Here is a 20,465-nt window from a genome sequence, read left to right on the forward strand (position 1 = left end):
TTATCTGCTGAGAAAATAAGTTAATGGGAAACAACGAGCAGACAGCACAAGAGATTTTATTTGATTTCAACAGAAAAGCACAAATTACATTAGTTTGGCCGTAGAGTGATGAAGTCTGTTATGCTTAGCAAATCTGGCCCAGAAGATCCGAATGTCTTTGGTTCCTGTGTATGCAAGAAAAATATACACCCAAAGTAAACATTTTCATAATGCTGCATTAACCTAATACAGGGATTAGAATAACAAGATCAGCTCATGCATTTTAAGATTGTAACGCTGTACTGATGATTTTGAAGATGCATCTGTCTGTGTTATTGAAATGAAACGTTATGTTGCCCTAACAGAATTTGAGTTGATGCTGATTCTCGTCCTGACCCTTATGGGTCCACGTTCTTGATAATTGTACACAGCACCGAGGCGAGGGGAACTTAAGTTCCAGGAATGCATTTATGGCTACTCTGTTGTTCAGGTTTAGTCAGATGGCCAGTGTATTTTAAAGCCAATATATTTCCAGCAAAAGGGGTTGGGAGAGAGGGCTCTAATAGAGTGGATCATTACCAGTTGCTCTCCATTTAACTCAGCCCTTGTGCCCGTGACACTTTTCCTTACAGCAGGCAAAATTGGAGGGCTTTGTTAATGTGTTCATTATGACTGACTATTTATTGTTAGAGAGGGACAGAAAATAATCTACATAATGAATCCCTGAAAAAATACACATTAGGCAACTAATAAAAGTCTCCAGGGTATATGAGCACTACGGGAGAAGTGAACTTTCTTAATGTATGCCTATTACAGAACAAACCCCTGCTTCTGTTTCTCAGAGCATATTGCTGAATTAAATAGATGTAAGGCAACTAGCTCAGGGCCCACACAGACCCCTGGTATTCATTTCCTTTGCTTCTCTGGAATTGTCCTGATACACATGATCACCCTTGTTGGATAAATGACACTTTTATTTATCTTCAGTCACCGGAAGGCAACTGTGGTTCTCCATGGGGGTGTCAAATCTCTTATTTGTAATCCCAGAGTTGTTACTGAGTTTCTAGATGGCTAGAGGCGTATCCCTTAACTTCTTTTTGCCTTAGTTTTTCCCTTTACAAATTGGAACTGATGATGCCTGTCTCCAGTCCCTGACTGATGGGGAAAAAACATTCTCATGTCTCAAAAGAGCCTCAAAAATAAAAAGTACCGCTGGCTTAGTCAGTTTCAGGCTGAAATGTCAGTTATGGGGAGAGGTAAGTGACCGTAAATGAACCATTGGAGATCTTAATGGCACCGTAAGTAAAAAATTGATTACGGGTTTGTTTGTTTGTTTGTTTTTCTATTTGAAAATAGAATTTTTATCTACTTGAAACATAAATAAATAGAATGGAGTTGGGTAGCATTTTTCTCAGTATTTTTTCCTAAATCAGATCAGATTGAGCCAAGCCCATTAAAATAGAAGTAGACAAACAGACATCTGGAAGACTCTGCAAAGAGTATCCTTGAAGATAAGATTCCCTGCCAAGAAAGTAGAAGAATGGGATGTTTCAGGGTTCTCAGGTGGTCTTCATCCTGAGACCCTTTATTTGAAAGTAAATAAATCTCCTTTTTAATATATCAATAACGAAGTGCAGTGTGGACAACAAAAATTGAAAAAAAAGGCATTTTCTTGTATTCTACGTGGAGTCTCATCAATAGCTGTATGGACATGTTATTTCTTCGAAAAGGAGCATAAAACGAAACCTAACTAAAAAGTGTTGCAGCTGGAGCGCTCACACGCGGATAGGCACATACGCAGCTGAGAACGTGCAGGGAGGGAAGCAGCTGCTTGCGCGCTGGTCTTTCGGAACTCCTGGCCCCTTGGGTGCTTCGTCTGCAAATGGAGACGCTCACCAGCATCAAAACCGGTTGAGGAAATGCACCTTCCCTGCCTCAGATGTCCCCACATGATGCCATCTGCTTCCATCTGCTCCTGCGTAGGCGTAACAGGACTCGGTGTTCTTGGTAGAATGAGGACACGTACTATCCATTCCTGTTTTGAACATTCTCCATTCCCAAACATGGCTTCAGTAACGTAGGAGATTCTCTCTCACAGACGCATATACATAGTCCATGCAGCCCTGGGAAATGAGGAAAGAATGAAGGCAATGACATGTCATTGTTAAGGAAAATAGCTGTCCTGAGCTTATTAACAGCTGTTGATTTGTGCTATTGTAGGACGGGTTTCAAAATGTGCAGCCGTTAATAGACTAAGTCCATTTTAGGTCAGCAGAGTAGATCATTTTGAGGAGTTAATATTAATGAGCTGCTGTTAGCCTGTAATGGACCTTGGGATTATAAGGTAGCAGCAACAGATAGTAAACACAAAATCCTTAGTGTCATCTCATTTTGTACTGCAGGTTTAAGTTATGAGCTGTCCAGGGCATTTTTGGATTTTTGTTTGGGGGGGGGGGGGGCGTACAAAACTTCCAAGGAAATTGAGTTTAAAATTAAATTCTTTATATATCATCATTTTACTCTAAAATGATTTAAAATAAATATTCAGAGATGTAACATGTCTGAATTTCTTCCCTCAGTAGCCCGTCAGTGTAAAAAAGTCATCTTTCACAATGTGTTGAAGCCTAGAATACTGAGGTTAAAAGGACAGCCTTCCCCTAGAACTTCTTGAAAACGTCAAGAATCTGCTGTTTTTTCCTTCCTAGTGTATAATTAATGAGAAATCATAGAATTTACTTGTTCCCCTCATTTGGATCTCCTAAAAATCCCTGCCAGGTGAACAAGACATTATTATCCCAAATGTCTGGGAACTCAGCCTGGAGAGTTATCAACTTGTCCAAGTTCAGAGCGAAGGCAACAGACTATGCACTGGGGCCAAGGTCTTTGTACGTCTTTGTACCAACCCTGGAGTACTCTGATAGGCCAGCAAAATAAGCAGAATCATTTTGTATGCACAGATATGTAAAACACTTTCATAAATCAGAGTTAAATTGGCAACATTAAAACCCATGTGTGCTTGTTCCCACAGAAGTGTTTAGTTTCAAGACATTACAGTCCACGCCGAAGCAAGTTGGAGGCAGAGCCGTAAAGAATCCATTTCGACTGTAAACTTTCAGTGACCCACCCAACCTTCTGCCTTGTTTATGTTTCCCTTTCCAAGTAAATATTTTTAGTACAAGAGAGCATTTCTTCCCATTTTTTCCTTCCTCTAAGTAAAAATGCCCAAATTCCCATTAATGGGCAGCACTGATAGGCCCCACTGCCCCTGTCTTCATCTGTTGTCTGCGGCAGTTCTCAGCTGGGTTCATCAGGACGGGATGGATGGTATTCATATGCGCAGCTTTGTCTCTGGTCCAGGAAAGCCTAAGGGAGTATAAGTAAAGAATGCCATTCTGGGGACATCCTTCAGGCTTCTCCAATGTTGAGAAACAAGGTACATCATTCATAAACCTTGGCATTTTGTGATTAGTAACGTTAGTATTAGTATTCGCACAGGTGCTATGCATTTCGTAATGAGTTCTCCCTGCATTATGCCATTTGATTCTCCCACAACAACCTCTGGGGTGGGGGCACTGTAATCATATTCATTTTACAGAGAAGGGAATAGCTTACCTGGCTATAGAGTCCATGATCAATCACCAGGCTCTTGAACCTAAACTCAACCTCAAGTCTGCAGACTGCAAAGAGTGTTACTACCCCTTGTCTCTTCAGCTCCTGAGCCAGTGGGGCAGCTGCATGGGTGTTTCCATACCTGTTCTCTTACTTGCTCTTCACAGGAGTCTGGGGTCATGTGGTTGATGCCACCAAAAGCACATGGCCATGGGCAGCAGGGATTGAGCACAGAGTAGAAGACCCCTCAGAGGCAATGCCAGTATAGGCCCATGGTGCCAAGATGACTTTTAAGGAGCTATGATTCCACAGGGGTCCTTGTGGCTACATATGCTTCAGCCTGAACTGATACTAAAACTACTCAGTGATTTTATTGAGCATGTACTATGTTCCAGGAACCATGCCACCTGTTATACATGTTTCATTGCATTGCTGTAGCACTGGAACGTTCACGTAATAACAATAACAGTGTGAACATTTCAAGTAGATTAACTTAGGTGGTGGGAGAGCTATGTGTCTAACGTAGGCCACAGCAGATGCAGCAGAACATCACAAATTCATATGGACCTATTCCTGCTGGGACATGAGCCAGTGATGGCCGCAGTAACCTGGAGAGAGGCCTGTGTGGCAGGAGTTGAGAGACCTGCTGTCCTCAGGGCACTTTAGCCTGACTTGGACACCGTGTGTTGAACTCTTACCAGGTGCTGGATTCCATGCTGAGCTTTGTACCCACATTTCTGCATTTGACACTTCAAACAACCTAAGAGGCAGATACTGTCCCTGTTTTGCAGATGGGAGAACTGATGCTTAGCAGGGGCGCGTGGTGGGGCAGTAAGGGGCAGAGCCGAGGTTTGCATCCAGTCTTCCTGGGTCCAAGTCCCTGTGCTCCACCACTGCCCACCAACAGGAGGGGAAGAGGGGGACGACTCGGGGAGAAGCCCAGAGTGGTCCAGTTTCTACTGGCAGCCTAGACCAGGGGAGTGGCCCAGGGCACAGCAGACTCTCCACATAGTGCATCACTGATTGCCTGGGCCACGCTCTCACCTTCGGAAATCAAAGGATTGGGGCCTTGGTGAGAGGGGTTTTTTTGACCATCTTCTGATGATGTAGGCACCCCAGCTGCTCCAGATCCTCCCCATTCACGGTTGATTTTTCTCCCATTCCAGGGATATCCCTTTTTCCCAGGCTCGGGCAGTGCACACTAAAGTAGTATGGACCAGGGCCACCAAGACAGCAGGACTCCCGTTGGCCTCTAATGGTGACTCTTGTCCCAGGCCCTATGGTACATGAGCACATATGGAGCCCAAACACTGACGCTGGACTGCCTAAATATAAGAGGGAGGGAGAAGGATCAGAAAAGCTGAAGGGCTACGCTCCTCCTCTCTTCATGGCAAAGACATGCTCTGAGTGCTGAATCCTTGGTTGCAGTGAAATATGTAGCCTTCAGTCATTGTGTCTTAAGACCCATCGCATATATTCCATTCTATCACCAAAGGCCTCTGGCTGACTTATTAATGAATTTTAAAATGAGGGTGGATTAAAAAAAAGATTGAGGAAAGAAAAAATTGACTTGGTCTTTGTAAAACAAGTATTTGATGAATACGTTTAATCTCCCCGGGTGATTCTGGCCACAGGGCGTTAACCTACGGAGCCTCCTAGAGAGGCCACCGTGCAACTGGCATAAATCACTGGCTCCAAAGGAAGAAGATTCTTTCCTCTCCCGCCTCTTGGAATGATGGAAAATAATGACAGAATTGTGGTAAAAGAGGGACTCCATTCTTTTTGGGTTGGCTTGTGTGCTTATTTTGTCTTGGCTGGCCTTTCTTTGAAACAGAAGCTACCATCGGAATATACAGAAAGAAACTCAGGATCAGTGGCATTTATTTAAGACCTACTCTGTGTAGGGACTGGGGCTGTCAAACTGAATCCCACCCAGATTGGGAAAGACGTTATTCTTGCCCCCCCCCGCCCCCTCACGAGGGGTCCCGGGCACAGAAGGTGAGCAGCCTCACTGACCGAGCCCCAAAGCAGATGCCTGGTTTGCAGCCTCTCTCACCACACAGCCAACTTCCTACCCAGGAGAAAAGAGAACAACCTCTGTATTAGACCTGAGTGATATAGATGGTCTCTCAGAAGGAAGAGTGGCCTTTCTTGGTTAAAAGTTCCTAGCATTATAAAATAATCGTGACTGACACCTGCTGAATGGTTAGTACAGCTCAGGACTGGTCTAAACACTTTGGTTAACCCATTTACACCTGACACCAGTCCTCTGAGGAAGGTTCTAGCATTACCCTTGTTGCACAGAGGAAAACACTAGGTGCCTCTAGAGGCCAAATAAGTTGCCGGTGGCTCCTAGTCTGCAGCACCTGTTCTGTTTGTGGAACCCACATCAACCAAGAGCATACCAGACGCCCAGGTAGGTGGAGAAGCAGCATACAACCAGTGTTACCTCTGAAAGTCTTCCACATCAAAACTCTCGAAACCCTTGGGATTAGACTCAAAGTGCCAAATTGGCTGTTAACATAAGGTCCTAGTTCCAGAAACCTCAAATGGAGAGCTGAGATTTTGTGAAGGAATTTTGGCTTTTGACTGACAAACTTACTTCCGTGTAGCATTGAACTATAATTTTTTTTTTTTTTTTTTTTTTTTTTTTTTTTTTTTTTTACTGAGGCATATACTAAATTTCTTTGTTAAAAGTAAAGTAACATGGAATTAGGACTATGTGTAAATGCGTCCCATATTATAAAAAGCATTAATTAGTGCCCAGTCTATCTCCTTCCTTCACCCCACTCTCTCACACTTGCACTTTTTCTTCAAGAAGAAGGAAGGTACGGGAAACCTTTAAAGTGAGAAACGTATGAATTTTTAGACAGTTTTCAGACTTGCTGTCTCTGTCTCTTAGTGGCTCCCTGTGGCTCTCAGTCACCCATCAGAATGAGCCATGTGGGGAGAAGTCCTCAGGAGGGAGTGGCCCAGCTGTCTTATTTCATTGCTGAGCTCCTTCTGACTTGGACCTGTGTGTCCACCTTAGGACACAGGCCCCAAGAGGACAAGTCACCTCTTTTTCTCTAAGTGCGCTAATTATGTGACCTAGGAATTAGCCCCATGTTAGCCCCATCCATTTTCATTGATGCCCATACACATTTTGAGAACAAAATTTCCCCCAGAATTTCTTCCCATGACTTTTCTAAGGGGAGGGAAGCCAGACAAAGGGCAGCAAGCAAGTTGTGATTTATTACTGCCAAAATAGAGGGCTAAATCAAAGGGCCAAACACATGCTTATTCTAGAAAAGGCTGGAGGGAGAAAGAACTACCCCTTTCCCTCCTGCACCTGCCTAAGTGCACCCTCACTGAATGCAAGGGGAGTAAACTTCAACCTGAGATCCTCTGGGTGAAAGCCTCCTTTAGAACCTTCAGAGTCACTCTGGCTTTTTTCTAAAAGCAAAGCAAATGCAGCCTTTTTTTTTTCTAAGTAACATTATCCCCAGACTCAAACCAATGCTCTGACGGTGAAATTGTAGATTTCATTGCTAGCACCTGTTTCCACGGTGGCCTCTCTAAATTGGCATGCAATGTAAAAAAATTAAAATGCAGTAAAAGGGCAAAACAGTAAATGAAAGAGAAAAAAAAAAAAAACAGTCCAGAAGCAGATTTTGATGTATTTGAAAATTGATGTGTATGCTCTTAGCCCAATTTAGATTACACTATCAAATTAGAGCCGTGAATCTGCTTCAGTACCTTCCTCTGGGACTGTGAGTGCTACTGCCCAGATAGATGTATTGACCTTATTTTCAAAGGGAAACAGTCTCCTTAGATCAGGGCATGGCAGGGAAGCCGTACTGTTGGTAGTGAACCTCTCCAAATTCTTTTAAAAACCAGGTCTTAGTGCAAGTTTGTAATGGAAGTATAACACTTTTTACTCCTTAAACCATGACTTCCATTTTGTGGTATAATTCAGGGCAATTACTCTGGTTAGAGATTCGGGCCCAGGTGAAGCTGAGTTAATGAATAGCTGTTTGCCTCTAGCATTAGCAAGGGTATCTTCATTAAGGTGGTAATGTGTCAAGAGTACTAAATAGGTTGCCATGGTATTTGTGGGTTTCAGCATGGACTCTGGCTTTCCCTGAAATTGAAAATGTTCAGCCCTCAGTAAAAGGTGCTTCCTTACACAGTAAAGCAGAAGGAACATTAAATAGTGAAATGACTAGGGCTCAGGAACTCAATTGTAAAGGCTGATGAATGCGTGGGTGTTTTAAAATAAGGATGGACTCTTGACAGGTTTTCTGAAAAAGTAGTTTAAGCTCTAGAACTATCCACAGGGACTGTTCTCTGGCACAGGGAAAGGCTGACCACATACACAGGACCAACTAGTCCACAGGATTAGGTCTTACTCGTCTTTGAATCCACAGAGTGTGGCACACAGCAGATGTTCAAGAAATGTTTGCTAAATGAATTCATAAATTCTGCCTTCCCCTTGAGCTAAATGGGCCTAAGAGTCGAGACATTTTAAATTGTGATTCTCTCTGACCGACTTCCAACGGTATCTGAAGACAGCAGATTGTCCTCAGGTGCTGTGTCGAACCACTGGAAACTGGGAGAACCATGGGCCTGTGTAGCAACAAGGTTGTGTGTTGGGTTAACTCATGTAGTGGTTCCCAAAATGTTCCTGGAACAGCAGGCTTCAAAACTGTAATCTACAGAAATTCTGGGTCATTTGGGGGAAGTTATTTCCAAATTTTTACATTTAATTAATAAAAAGACAAATGACAATAGTATGTAGTAGTTCTAGGTAATCCCATTTCATTGTAAAAATACAAATGTTTCAAGACCCTGGGAGAAAAACACTTGAAAATGTAAGGGCTTATTTTTTTTTTTTAATTTTTTTTTTTAACATTTATTTTTGAGAGAGAGAAGGAGACACAGAATCCAAAGCAGGTTCCATACTCTGAGCTGTCAGCACAGAGCCTGATGCGGGGCTCAAACACATGAACCATCAGATCATGACCTGAACTGAAGTCGGACATTTAACCGACTGAGCCACCCAGGCACCCCAAAGGCCTTATTTTTTTATCTTCATGCCTTCTATGTTTATGTCTCGTAGAAATAATGATTAGCAGCGTACAAAATTTTCCTCGTTCAGATAGGAGAAGGCTCCAGAAGCTACCAGTTTAAACTGTCCAGTTCACCTGGGCTGTTTTTCTGTTATTTTGATTAACCTGATAGAGGATTCTGAGCCAAGTATTTTTGTTTTCTCCTTTTAAACTGTTTTCTGAAAGCTCTGTAATCATAAATGTCTTCTTACTAGTTAGGGAAAGGGGCTTTGAAAGCTGTTGCAAAGATAAAGGTTAAAATCTAAGGAATTTTCTAACCAAAACTCACTTATCTGGAAAATATGGGTAAAGAGGACATCGTATTTCTCAGGTGCCCAGTTAACATGAACTTCATTGCCTCTATAGGATAGAGTAGAAGGTAAGTTAACAGTGACGATTTCTTGTCACTAATAAAAGTTCAGATGGCTAATGGTCTCTGCTCCTTCCTCTAGGTTTATTTCCATCTACAGAGGACCCAGCCACACCTATAAGGTCCAGAGACTGACGGAATTCACGTGCTACTCCTTCAGAATCCAGGCGGCGAGCGAGGCTGGGGAAGGGCCCTTCTCAGAAACCTACACTTTCAGCACAACCAAGAGCGTCCCCCCCACCATCAAAGGTCTGTAGGCCGTGAGTTTCTGGCAGGCTCTTCTATGAGAGTAAGGAAATGTTGGACCTGGAGTAGGAGGCTCTGTTCTGACCTTAAATGTACTCTCTTAATATTTCTAGTATCAACAACATAGAATCAAAACAACTGTTTGAGAGAGAAGGCTGAGGAATGGGTTCTCTGAGGAATCGCTAAGGCCTTTCCTCAGGTCCGTATAAATGTTTACTGCAAATAATGTAGTGGCCTCATCCCTGCAGAGGATGGGACAGAGAAAAGGAACACACCCCAGTGGCACACTTGGGGTTAGAAATGAGGGTGGACCCCGGTGTGGGTAGCACTTGTGACCATTTACCACAGAGGGTTTGACAGTCTCCCTTCTCAGAGACTGGCAGGAGGAGCAGAGGTTGGCCTCCGTCTTCAGATGGCTGTGGTGCCTGGAGGCTAGAGACTGACCCAGGCAATTCATCAGCCTGTCCCCCCCGCCACTGTGGAGAGGTCCTTTGGAAGGGTGTTCTCACCAACTTGAGCATTTGTCTTGAGGTTTGCCAGTGACTAGTTTACTGTGTCCCTTCATGGGCACGGAGAGTGAGCAAAAGCCACTCTGCCCAGGCTCTCCCTCCATGGGGTGTAGTGAGCACTCGACTCCCATTTCCAGCCACAGAGGTCTGCCTTGTGCCCAGCTGACTTGCAAGATGACAGGGCAGACGACGTCTGGCTCAGCCCTCCCACCCAGCCGCTCACAGCCTCCTCAGCCTTGCCCTTCATTCGCCAACAGGGTGATTCTTGTGGAGGTCCCTGCTGCCCAGGATGACCTGAGGCTGCCGGACAGACAGGCAGCTTACCTGAACCAGGTTTTACACGGGTAAAGTGAGTCGCTATATCGTTTAGGTGGCTAGGGGGATGAGCACGACCTGTGCAAAAAGGTCCTTCATATGTGTGGCCCCGGGAGCAAGGCTGTTGGATTCACTGCTTCCACGTGGAGGAGCTGTGTGGATACTGAGGATAAGAGACCTCAGGGCCTGGGTCAAGGTCTGGCTTGGATTCTGTGAAGGTTTCCTGTAGCTCTTTCGAGGGTACTTTATGATAGCTACCTTCTCCCTGGCTTCCCTGCTCCTCAGCAGTCCAGAAGTTCTTTGGCAATGGGTTTGTCACGTGACTAAGAAACTACTATAAATGGATGCAAGGCCTTGCTGGGTCACGTGGGTAGTAAATGCCCCAGCCCCTTGGTAGCATTTTGCCTGTCAGCTGTAACAGAAGAGATTCCTGAACACACTGGGTTTAATAGATTTGTTGTGACGAGGAACATTTGCCAACCTTTACCAACTAGCAAATGGCCCGGGTCTTTTTTTTTTTTTTTTTTTTAATTTTCTTTTTTTTTAAGGTTTATTCATTTTTGAGAAACCGAGTGTGAGCGGGGGAGGAGCAGAGAGAAAGGGAGACACAGAATCCGAAACAGGCTCCAGGCTCCGAGCTGTCAGCACAGAGGCCGATGTGGGGCTCGAACTCATTGACCATGAGATCATGACCTGAGCTGAAGTCGGCCGCTTAACCGACTGAGCCACCCAGGTGCCCTGTCAAGGGTCTTTCTGCCACTAATTTTGCCTCTCAACATGTATGTTGGTGGAGATTCATTTTGTGGACAATGGAATACTAAATTGATAGCACTTGAATTTCATGGTACATTTTCTACAGAAGGACACGCTCCTCACACTGCCGCATGGTCAGATCTTCTTCCTCTTCCTCTTCGGTTCAGGAAATTGTTACCTTAGCTGGAGAACTATTTGGTCCTCCAAATATAATCTATCTATCTATCTATCTATCTATCTATCTCTATCTATCTATCTAGATAGATAGAGATAGATAGATAGATATAATATAATAAGCTGGAGAGCCTTATTTTTTCCATAAATTAATTAGGGTTTTAGCCAATTAATTGCAACTCATTTTTGAGAAAGCCTTTATTTTTCCGAAACAGTACTATACAGATGCAAATAGAAACAGCTACCTCTAAAGAATTAATTTCATGTAATCACAAATTAAAGAATAAGGGGGTTCAGAGAGGAGTTATGTGTTCTAGTTATAACGTAGAAAAATATCGATATTGAATTAAGCTGTAGAGAGATAGCATAGGCTATGAGAAAATATTTTAAAATTCTGTAACATTTTACATGCTTTACTACAAACTAATGTAATTTTCCTTTAAGCCAGAATTAGGAGTCCAGTAGGTGAAAAATGTACTAAAAAATATATACAAATATGAGATAACTTGACTTTTACAGTCTTTCTCACAATGCTGACCATTCTCTGGGACTTAAGCTCACATGTCACCCCTCCTCAAACCTTCCCCCTGGAACTTGCTCACATTTTATTTCTCTTTGTATTTGTCTCAAACCTTGCTCTTCCCTTCCCTCAACTAGGTCTTAATTCCCTAGAAAGCAAGGTTTATAGTCCATGTTTTGAATTCTCCAAAGTACCCAGCTCAGGGCCTAATCCTACAATGTGTTCAATAGCTATTTGAAAAAGAACAAAAATGCAATCCAGGCTAAGCCGTTTTTTTTTTTTTTAACGTGTATTATTTTTTATTTTTTTAAATTTACATCCAAATTAGTATATAGTGCAACAGTGATTTCAGGAGTAGATTCCTTAGTGCCCCTTACCCATTTAGCCCATCCCCCCTCCCACAACCCTTCCAGTAACCCTCTGTTTGTTCTCCATATTTATGAGTCTCTTCTGTTTTGTCCCCCTCCCTGTTTTTATATTATTTTTGTTTCCCTTCCTTATGTTCATCTGTTTTGTCTCTTAAAGTCCTCATACGAGTGAAGTCATATGATTTTTGTCTTTGTCTGACTAATTTCACTTTGCGTAATACCTCCAGCCCCATCCACGTAGTTGCAAATGGAGGCTGAGCAGTTTTTAATAGGATAATAAGCAAAGGAGTTTTCATCAGTGGCTTGCTAGTCATGGAGGATCTTTTCTTTATAAAGGGCTCCCCGCAGGTCTTGTAGGAGGTTGGGCCAATAAACCCCCCTCTCAGAGCGGACACTAAGCACTCTCCCTCTCCAGTGTTACCAAAATGTTGACTATGATTTTGGATTTTGAGCTTGGATCTGTGGATCTGTATTTCAGCACCTCGAGTCACACAGTTGGAAGGAAATTCATGTGAAATTTTATGGGAGACGGTACCACCGATGAAAGGTGACCCTGTCAACTACATTCTGCAGGTATTGGTTGGAAGAGAATCTGAGTACAAACAGGTAAGAACCGGCGTGCATGACATGTGTGCAGCTTCTCAGTCTAAGCCTCTACCTCTAGCCTTGAAAGATTCAGTGACTGGTGAGCCGGGGTTTTCTTACAGCCAATCATAGAAACTGCCTAGTGTATACCCATTTATATAAGCCCTAGTTTCCATTTTGTCTGTGGAGGCATTAAATTTTCAGTTCTCAAGCATGACCTTACAAAGAATATTAAATTCTGTATTTGTATTTGATATCGGCAGTGATGTTTACAAATGTCAAAATCGGTATGCAATGAAAACCCAAGTGCCAATGGCTTTACTACAGAGGAAGAGTAGTTTCAACCTAACTGCTGAAGCCTGTGTCCTGTCTGCCTTTTTTTATAGAAGTTAGAAGGTTAAAGTACATGACTTAGCAGCTCTTGAGGCCTGTGATTCAGCAACTCGAGGTCACTGTTTGTCACCCTTAAATGTGCAATCACCTAGGAATCTGTTAAAATGCAAATTCTGATTCACTAGTCTGGGGGGAGGGTTCCAGCTCCCACGTGATGCTGGTCCATGAACCATAACTTGAGTTAGCAAGGCTTATACAGATCACCTGATAAACCCATGCAAGAGAGAATGTAATTGGAATATAACCGATAAAGAATTTGGTTTTATTATTTTTCATAATGCTTTTTGATCCTTTGTTCTTTCACAACTGTACATGATCAGTCACTGGTACTGATACCACCAGCAGATACTGATGATTCAGATCATCCGTAGATGATTCAGATACTCCATCGGTTTCCGTAATGTTTCCAGGAACTTAATAACTGTTTTTGTGAAATCAGGATATGATCCCATTACTCTGAGGAGAGGTGAAGCCCATTCCTTCCCAGAGCTTTTAATGCAGGCATGCGTGTATATCAAACTTAGAAACTTGAAGATAAATGTCACCTGTCTTCTAAAACATTGGCCTAATTGTAAGACCCCTCTGTTCAGTTCTTGAGGCTCCAGATACACAAAGCAGGTAGAAAGTAATTTGATTCAGAGCTTTTGCTAAATTACTGGCTAATATTTCTTATACAGTAATGAAGAGTACTTGCAAGTGTGTAAGATGATCAGAGAAAATTTTGGTGCACTTCATGTACTTTGTTAATATGTAGAATCAGATAAAAGGATGAACCCCAGGGGCGCCTGGGTGGCGCAGTTGGTTAAGCGTCCGACTTCAGCTCAGGTCCCGATCTCGTGATCTCGCGGGATCTCGTGATCTCGCGGGATCTCGTGATCTCGCGGGATCTCGTGATCTCGCGGGATCTCGTGATCTCGCGGGATCTCGTGATCTCGCGGGATCTCGTGATCTCGCGGTCCGTGAGTTTGAGCCCCGCGTCAGGCTCTGGGCTGACGGCTCAGAGCCTGGAGCCTGTTTCTGATTCTGTGTATCCCTCTCTCTCTGCCCCTCCCCCGTTCATGCTGTGTCTCTCTCTGTCCCAAAAATAAATAAACGTTGGAAAAAAAAATTTTTTTTAAAAAAAGGATGAACCCCATTTTGCAAAAAACTATGACATTTACTAGTAAGTATGGATTAACCTCAGTGGATGATATAATTAAGGTTTCCATTATTCCTCTTTAAGAGCAAAACACTAGAAAACAGAGAGGAAAACACTGTTGTATCATTTCACTTTCCAATCTCATTCTTTACAGCATATCCCATTTCAGACTAAATAATTTTCTGTGTTTGTTTGAGCTCACCAGATAGATAGGATTGGTTGCAGAGTCTCAGCTCAGATAGAGGGCAGAGGGCTTTTCCCTCTTAACTGCAGTCATCTTAACTCCGGCAGCACTGTCCTGTTCCATAGCAGTGAAAGATGAAATGATACCGAATTTCACAGCGTATCATTTAACACTTAAGAATGATTTGTTTCCCAACAGTACCTTCACTGCATGTTCGTCCTTGTTATTTTAAAAACATTGTATTCCCCGTACCATGCTTTTGCACCTGTTCTTAGAAAAATTGTTCTGCTGCTTAAAAGAGGGATTGCTGTTTTACATTGAGAAGGCAGCATTATTTGATCAAGATCAATACATCGCAAGCATTGCTAAAACATAGGTAAATCAATGCAGTAATTTAGATTTTATCAGCAATGTGGCTGTTTCTAATCTGCTATTTGTTTGGGGTTCCTGGCTGACTCAGTTGGAAGAGCATGCAATTCGATTTCAGGGTCGTGAGTTCAAGCCCCACGTGGGGTGTAGAGGTTATTTAAAAATAAAATCTTTAACAGGGGTGGCTCATTCAGTTAAGTGACCAACTCTTGATCTCTGCTCTGGTCGTGATCTCACGGCTGTGTGTTCCACTCAACACGCTCATTGGGCTCTGCACTGGTCATGAAGCCTACATATATATGTAAAATTTAAAAAACATTGTTTTTAAATCTGCTATTTGTTTAATGTTATATATTTAGACCCATGGATTTATAAATCCTAATAGGGTATGCAGTCACATGTGTAGAACTCAGAATACATTTCTTATTGTAGTTATAAGCGAGTTTCTTGTTGAAAATATATGAAAACATCGTACTTTAGGGCAGGCTCAGTAGATAGGGATTAGCATTCTTCACATAACCATGTGTTTACTACATTTACCAAGAAATGATTAAGGTGGGTCGTGGTGCATTAAAAGCCACGGTTGAGTCAGGGACAATTTGTACTGCGGTTTTTTGGGGTTTTTTTTTTTGTTTGTTTGTTTGTTTTTTGCTTCTCCCTGTTCAATAAGCATTAACTTAAACATGGTGTTTTGAGTACTTCATTCAGTTTTTCTGGACATGAAATAGGAAATGAAACCTATTTATATTATGGGTGCAGAGTAATGGTTAAAATAATTGTGCTCCGGAGATACCAGGCTTTGAATACATAGAAGCAAAGCAAAAGAAAAGGGGAGGTAATTCTCCTCGAGCATACACCACGGCAGAGCTCCGTGCTCTTAGGGAGCACTCTGGATTCCTCAGTCCCAGCACTAACCAGACAGGACCTATGAATGTATGGGCTTGTGTTACTCCTTGTTATTTCTCAGTACTGGCACGTAGTTAGGCACTCAGTAAATGTTTCTTGCCTGCGTGAAAGAGGCAGCTTCAAAGGAACGGTGTTATTTATACTCAGGGTAGTAGTAAGAGTAAGCTTCAGCACGGGGTGGATTTAGAAGGTTTGTAACTTAGGTGAAAAAAATCAGCTGTAACAGGAGAGTGTCTTTCTGCTTCCCAGGCTTATCGTATACAGGCAAATATGGCAAACACCAAGGCTTTTTCTGATGTTTCACTTGAAACATTGATTTTAACTTTGCCTTGGTTCTGGCTTATTAGCTTTCTTTTGTTCAGCCACCAAGATAGGAGGTGAGCAGTTGGTTGTAATTATAAATGGTCTCTTAAAGGAGTAAATCCTCACCTAAAATTTTACTCTATATTAGAACGCATACATAGATTGATTTGGCTTTCCTGCCATTAATAAACATGCCAAGCACAAGTTTTTTCAAAGAAGCTTAAAACTTCTTGTCAGACAGTATTCATTATAAAGCATTCTGGAAAGGAATGAAAATTATATGTATATGCAGGTGACTGATACTTTTTTTTGCACGAGATATAACATAGTTTGATACCTGTATAAGAATGTAAAGCAAGATGATTCATATTCATACCCCAGAAGTATGAAAAATTTTTACCAAATTTTATATAATTTTTACACGAAAAATTTTTAAGTTTGTTTATTTATTTTGAGAAAGAGAGCATACAGGGATGGGGCAGAAAGAGAAGGAGAGAGAGAGAATCCCAAGCAGGCTCTGTACTGTCAGCACGATGCAAAGCCAGACTTGGGGCTTGAACTCACAAACCATGAGATCATGACCTGAGCCGAAATTAAGAGTCGGATGCTTAACCCACTGAGCCACCCAGGAGCCCCTAAAAAAATATTTCATGAGGAGGAGCAAAGAGTACCAAACTCTAACACATTGTTACATGTTAGGGAAAAATTTGTGACAAATCATTAATATTCTTGGTGCTCAGATTTGTTGCATTAAGTAAACCTTTAAAGCGTCTCAAAATTGGTGGACCTTTACATTTAATTTGGTGGCATCTCTGAATAAAGAATGTAGTGTTGGGACTTAACATTGGTTCTTCATGGCATCACAGCAGGTACTATGAGGAAAGAGCTGCTCTTAAGGCAACCATTTGGAAGTCTTAGAGCCTACATATTTTTTAATGGCTTTCAATTCAATTCCCTAACACAGCTCTTTATTTTTGCCTGAATAAAGGATCAAATCCGAAGCAAAATAATAGATCAACATGGGGACATTTAAGAGCCATCATTTATTTTACGGATTAACTTTTTTAGGTTTACAGGTTCCTTTAAGTATCTGATGAAGGCCATCAGAAAAATGCTCACACATCCACTTAAAACTTCACGAGACAAGTTTTTATTCTGTTCAGCGAAGTCCAGGTTTAGGACCCTGGTTTATTGAGAACCTGTTAGGTACTTTGTACCATGAGAGAGCCGACATAGAACAGAAGAGCGTGGGCAGTGCTCTCAGAGCTTAAACGCCCATTGGGGTGAGAACAGCAGACCCCCAAGAGGCAGTTCAGCAACAGTACCCTTACCTGTCCTCTTCAGCTCAGGGACAATGATGCCTGCCCAGCACTGCACCCTCCACAAAGGAGGCTTGCAGGTCGGTGGGTTCCCTCTTGAGCTGGAGGGTATCCCACAGTCGTGTGATAGTAGAATTAATTCACTTCACTGAGCCTCGGCCACTTTGTTATAAAAGTAAGGCCTCTAAACCTCTAACTGGGGGCCACTGTGAGCTTCAGGCCCTTCACTAATGAGAACGCTCTACATAAGTGACACTGCTGTGCAGCTCTGCCCCCCTTTGCAGTTCTTGAGAGGGGCAGTATTAGTAAAGAGACCCAAGCATTGGCCCAGGTGCAGACCTCCAGGGATCCTCCCCCAGAGACTCTCCGGGATCAAGGAATCCAACTGCAGAGCATGTTGTTCTGAATTAACGGGCATAGGTTGTTCATTTCAGTTATCTGAATATTACTTTCAGTCCTCCTGTTTGGAATAAAGGTCAAAATTACTTTAAGATCTATTGTACATCAAACCAAGAACAGAAATAGTCTTGATAAAAATAATATTGCTTCTATACTTATTGAGATATTATGATTGGTTACCTCAATAAAGACCATCTTAAATGGAGCTATGCCTTTTAAATTGGGTTCAGGCAGGAGGAAAAACCCATAATGGTGCCCCTGTCAAAATGAATGAAAATAAAGGGACACGAGGCCTGCCATCCTGATGCAGAGAGCTGTGCAGTCCCAGGAAAAGTCACTTCAGTGGAGGCACAGCTGTGTGACGGATAGGACGAACTTGTGGTTTTGTGATCCCCTGGCTGTGACTCTTTACACAAAAACAAATCAGTTATCTCCAGCCTCAGGAACCAGAGTCCTCAGGAAATGGGGTGTTGGAATTGTTTTAATTTTTCCTTAGCTAAGAATCCAAAAGTCGGGGCACCTGGCTGGCTCAGTCGGTTAGAGTATGCAACTCTTGATCTCAGGGCTGTGAGTTCAAACCCCATGTTGGGTGTGGAGCCTGCTTAAAAATAAAATATAAAATAAGAATCCAAAAGGCCTAATAAGCATCGTTGACTATTTCTAAAATATATTAGAAACTATAGTTTCTATTAATGCACTAAAAACAACTTACTGTTAATGATAACATTTTTACAATGATGGCTGCACCTGTACTGAAAATTCTTTTCTGTTGCCTATGTGGTTTGTGTATCTAATACTTAATGTTTCCTTGTTTCTGCTAATTCTCCCCTCTTTTCAAACAGTGTGGTGTAAGATTATCTGCTCTTGAGTATTTGAAAGTTCTAATTAGAGAACCATTCACTGAGTACCAACTTAGTTGAGGCTATCCATGGTGCTGGTTGCTGTGGATAATAGAACACAGTCCCACACTCAATATGTTTACCATATTTTTTAAAAGATTTTTGAGGGGCGCCTGGGTGGTGCAGTCGGTTAAGCGTCCGACTTCAGCCAGGTCACGATCTCACCGTCTGTGAGTTCGAGCCCCGCGTCAGGCTCTGGGCTGATGGCTCAGAGCCTGGAGCCTGTTTCCGATTCTGTGCCTCCCTCTCTCTCTGCCCCTCCCCCGTTCATGCTCTGTCTCTCTCTATCCCAAAAATAAATAAATGTTGAAAAAAAAATTTTTTTTAAATAAATAAATAAAGATTTTTGAGTTGGCAATGCTTGAAAAGGGGGGAGCTGTTCCAATTAAAACACCAAGAATGGCTAAAAGAAAAACATTTACAAATTAGGGCCTAAGTTTTAATTGGATTCGTCGTTAAGGAAGTTCCCTTCGATTAGACATTCATTTTTCCTTCACTAAAGCTTTTTGCCAAATGGTATGAGAAAGGTAGCATTCCTTTGCTTTCTAAAAACATTTTCAGAGATCTTCATTCCAGAAAGTTAGAGTTGAGAAGAGCCATCAAAATGAATATATGAAGTCTCTGTTCAGGATTCCATGAATTGGGTTCCTAAGAAATGAAACCTACTTTTGGGCCAGCTTTCTTCCAAAGCTCTAGCTGTGCAAATTCTGGAAGCCATAGAATTCATTTAAATACATAGAAGTGAACATTTACATCCAGTTTCCAAAAGTCTCAAAAACATCTGTGGGGATAGGTTATTAACAGGTTTCCTTCAACGAGGTCATTGTTTGAAGGCAGAAATTAAGAGGCCACAGCACAGAAATGCTGCCCAGGCCTTTGCCTGGCACAGACTGAGTGGGGGAATTGCTGTCCATACAGCATAAAGGAAAGGCAGTGTTTTCCTCCAGAGGCAGCAGGAACCAGGATGGGGTGATCTAGGAGGGGCTTAACGGAAACACCAGAGAGTGGGGCCGTCTGGGAAGACCGAGTCAGGCCAGGAGAGCTGGACCTCATGGCAGACTGTAGTCATTAGATGAGGAGTAAAGCAGAGGGCAGGTGGTGGCATCTCTACCAGAGGGAATGGCACAGGCAGAGCTGGGGCGGTTCCAGTGGTGAGCAGAGGTATTTGACTTAGGAGTGGGATCTCATCTTTGCAAGGAATCCTTAAGAAATGAACAGCCTTTCTGAAGATCCTCGCTTTATCTCTAAGCAGGAGGATTAAACTGGATAAAGTTGGCTTACCTTCCGCAGCGTGTTCTCACAAAGCATTCTTCACATACAGTTTCTCTTTAACCCTCAGCCCCCCCCCCCCCCCAGAGTTAGGTTAGGTACTGTTACTATTCCCATGTTAAAGGTGAGGAAATTAAGGCTCAAAGCTGTTCGGTTGCCTAAGTTCACAAACCTAGAAAGTAACGGAGCGAGCATTTAGACCTGGGATCCTGGTTCCAGTCCCTGTGCTTGAGAAGGGAAGGCCCACTTGCCTCCCAGTTCCCCAGGTTGCACGGAGGAGAAGAGCTCCAACAGCTACAGTCTTTCGACCTGTGTGTGGTAAGTGCCAACAAATACTTCAGGAGGAGCGGCCTCTTCAATAAAACAGATCTAGCAGGAAATCTTACAGCTAAGCTGTATGATAGCTTCTCTCCAATTCAGTAAACATCCCAGTGCTAACTTCTCACCACAGAATCAGAATGCCTTGTTTACTGGGACGTCGAAGATAAGAAACCAGAGCTGTGTGGCAAGTGTGGAACGACCTTCTTTATCAAACTGGTCCCGTGGGTTGTAAATCATTCCCTCCAGGAATGGTCTCCATAGTTTCCAAGAAAAGGCTTTTCTCAGAAAATACCAACTTGAGCATTTAGACTTAAGAGATTAAATCTCAATTAAGAAAGTAAAGAACATTACAGTGAAAAGATTTCTTTAACGAAAAAACATGTACACCACTTGTTTCCTGGAGACCACCCACATGTTGGGAAATAATTCATAGACAATTCCATCAGG

General features: G+C 42.6%; 1 protein-coding gene across 6 annotated transcripts in view; it reads left to right on the forward strand.

Annotated features, from left to right (window-relative positions):
* Positions 1-20,465, forward strand: part of FNDC3B (fibronectin type III domain containing 3B) — a 360,687-nt gene that overhangs the window by 332,930 nt on the left and 7,292 nt on the right. For all 6 annotated transcript variants that reach the window (XM_040480759.1, XM_040480762.1, XM_040480760.1 and 3 more), the window contains 2 exons: positions 9,131-9,297; positions 12,412-12,539. In XM_040480759.1, the coding sequence (XP_040336693.1) occupies positions 9,131-9,297; positions 12,412-12,539 (295 nt within the window). The remainder of the gene's footprint in view (positions 1-9,130; positions 9,298-12,411; positions 12,540-20,465) is intronic.

Source organism: Herpailurus yagouaroundi, unplaced genomic scaffold, assembly GCF_014898765.1.
Source record: "Herpailurus yagouaroundi ecotype Mexico unplaced genomic scaffold, PumYag 159, whole genome shotgun sequence".
Taxonomy (NCBI): domain Eukaryota; kingdom Metazoa; phylum Chordata; class Mammalia; order Carnivora; family Felidae; genus Herpailurus; species Herpailurus yagouaroundi.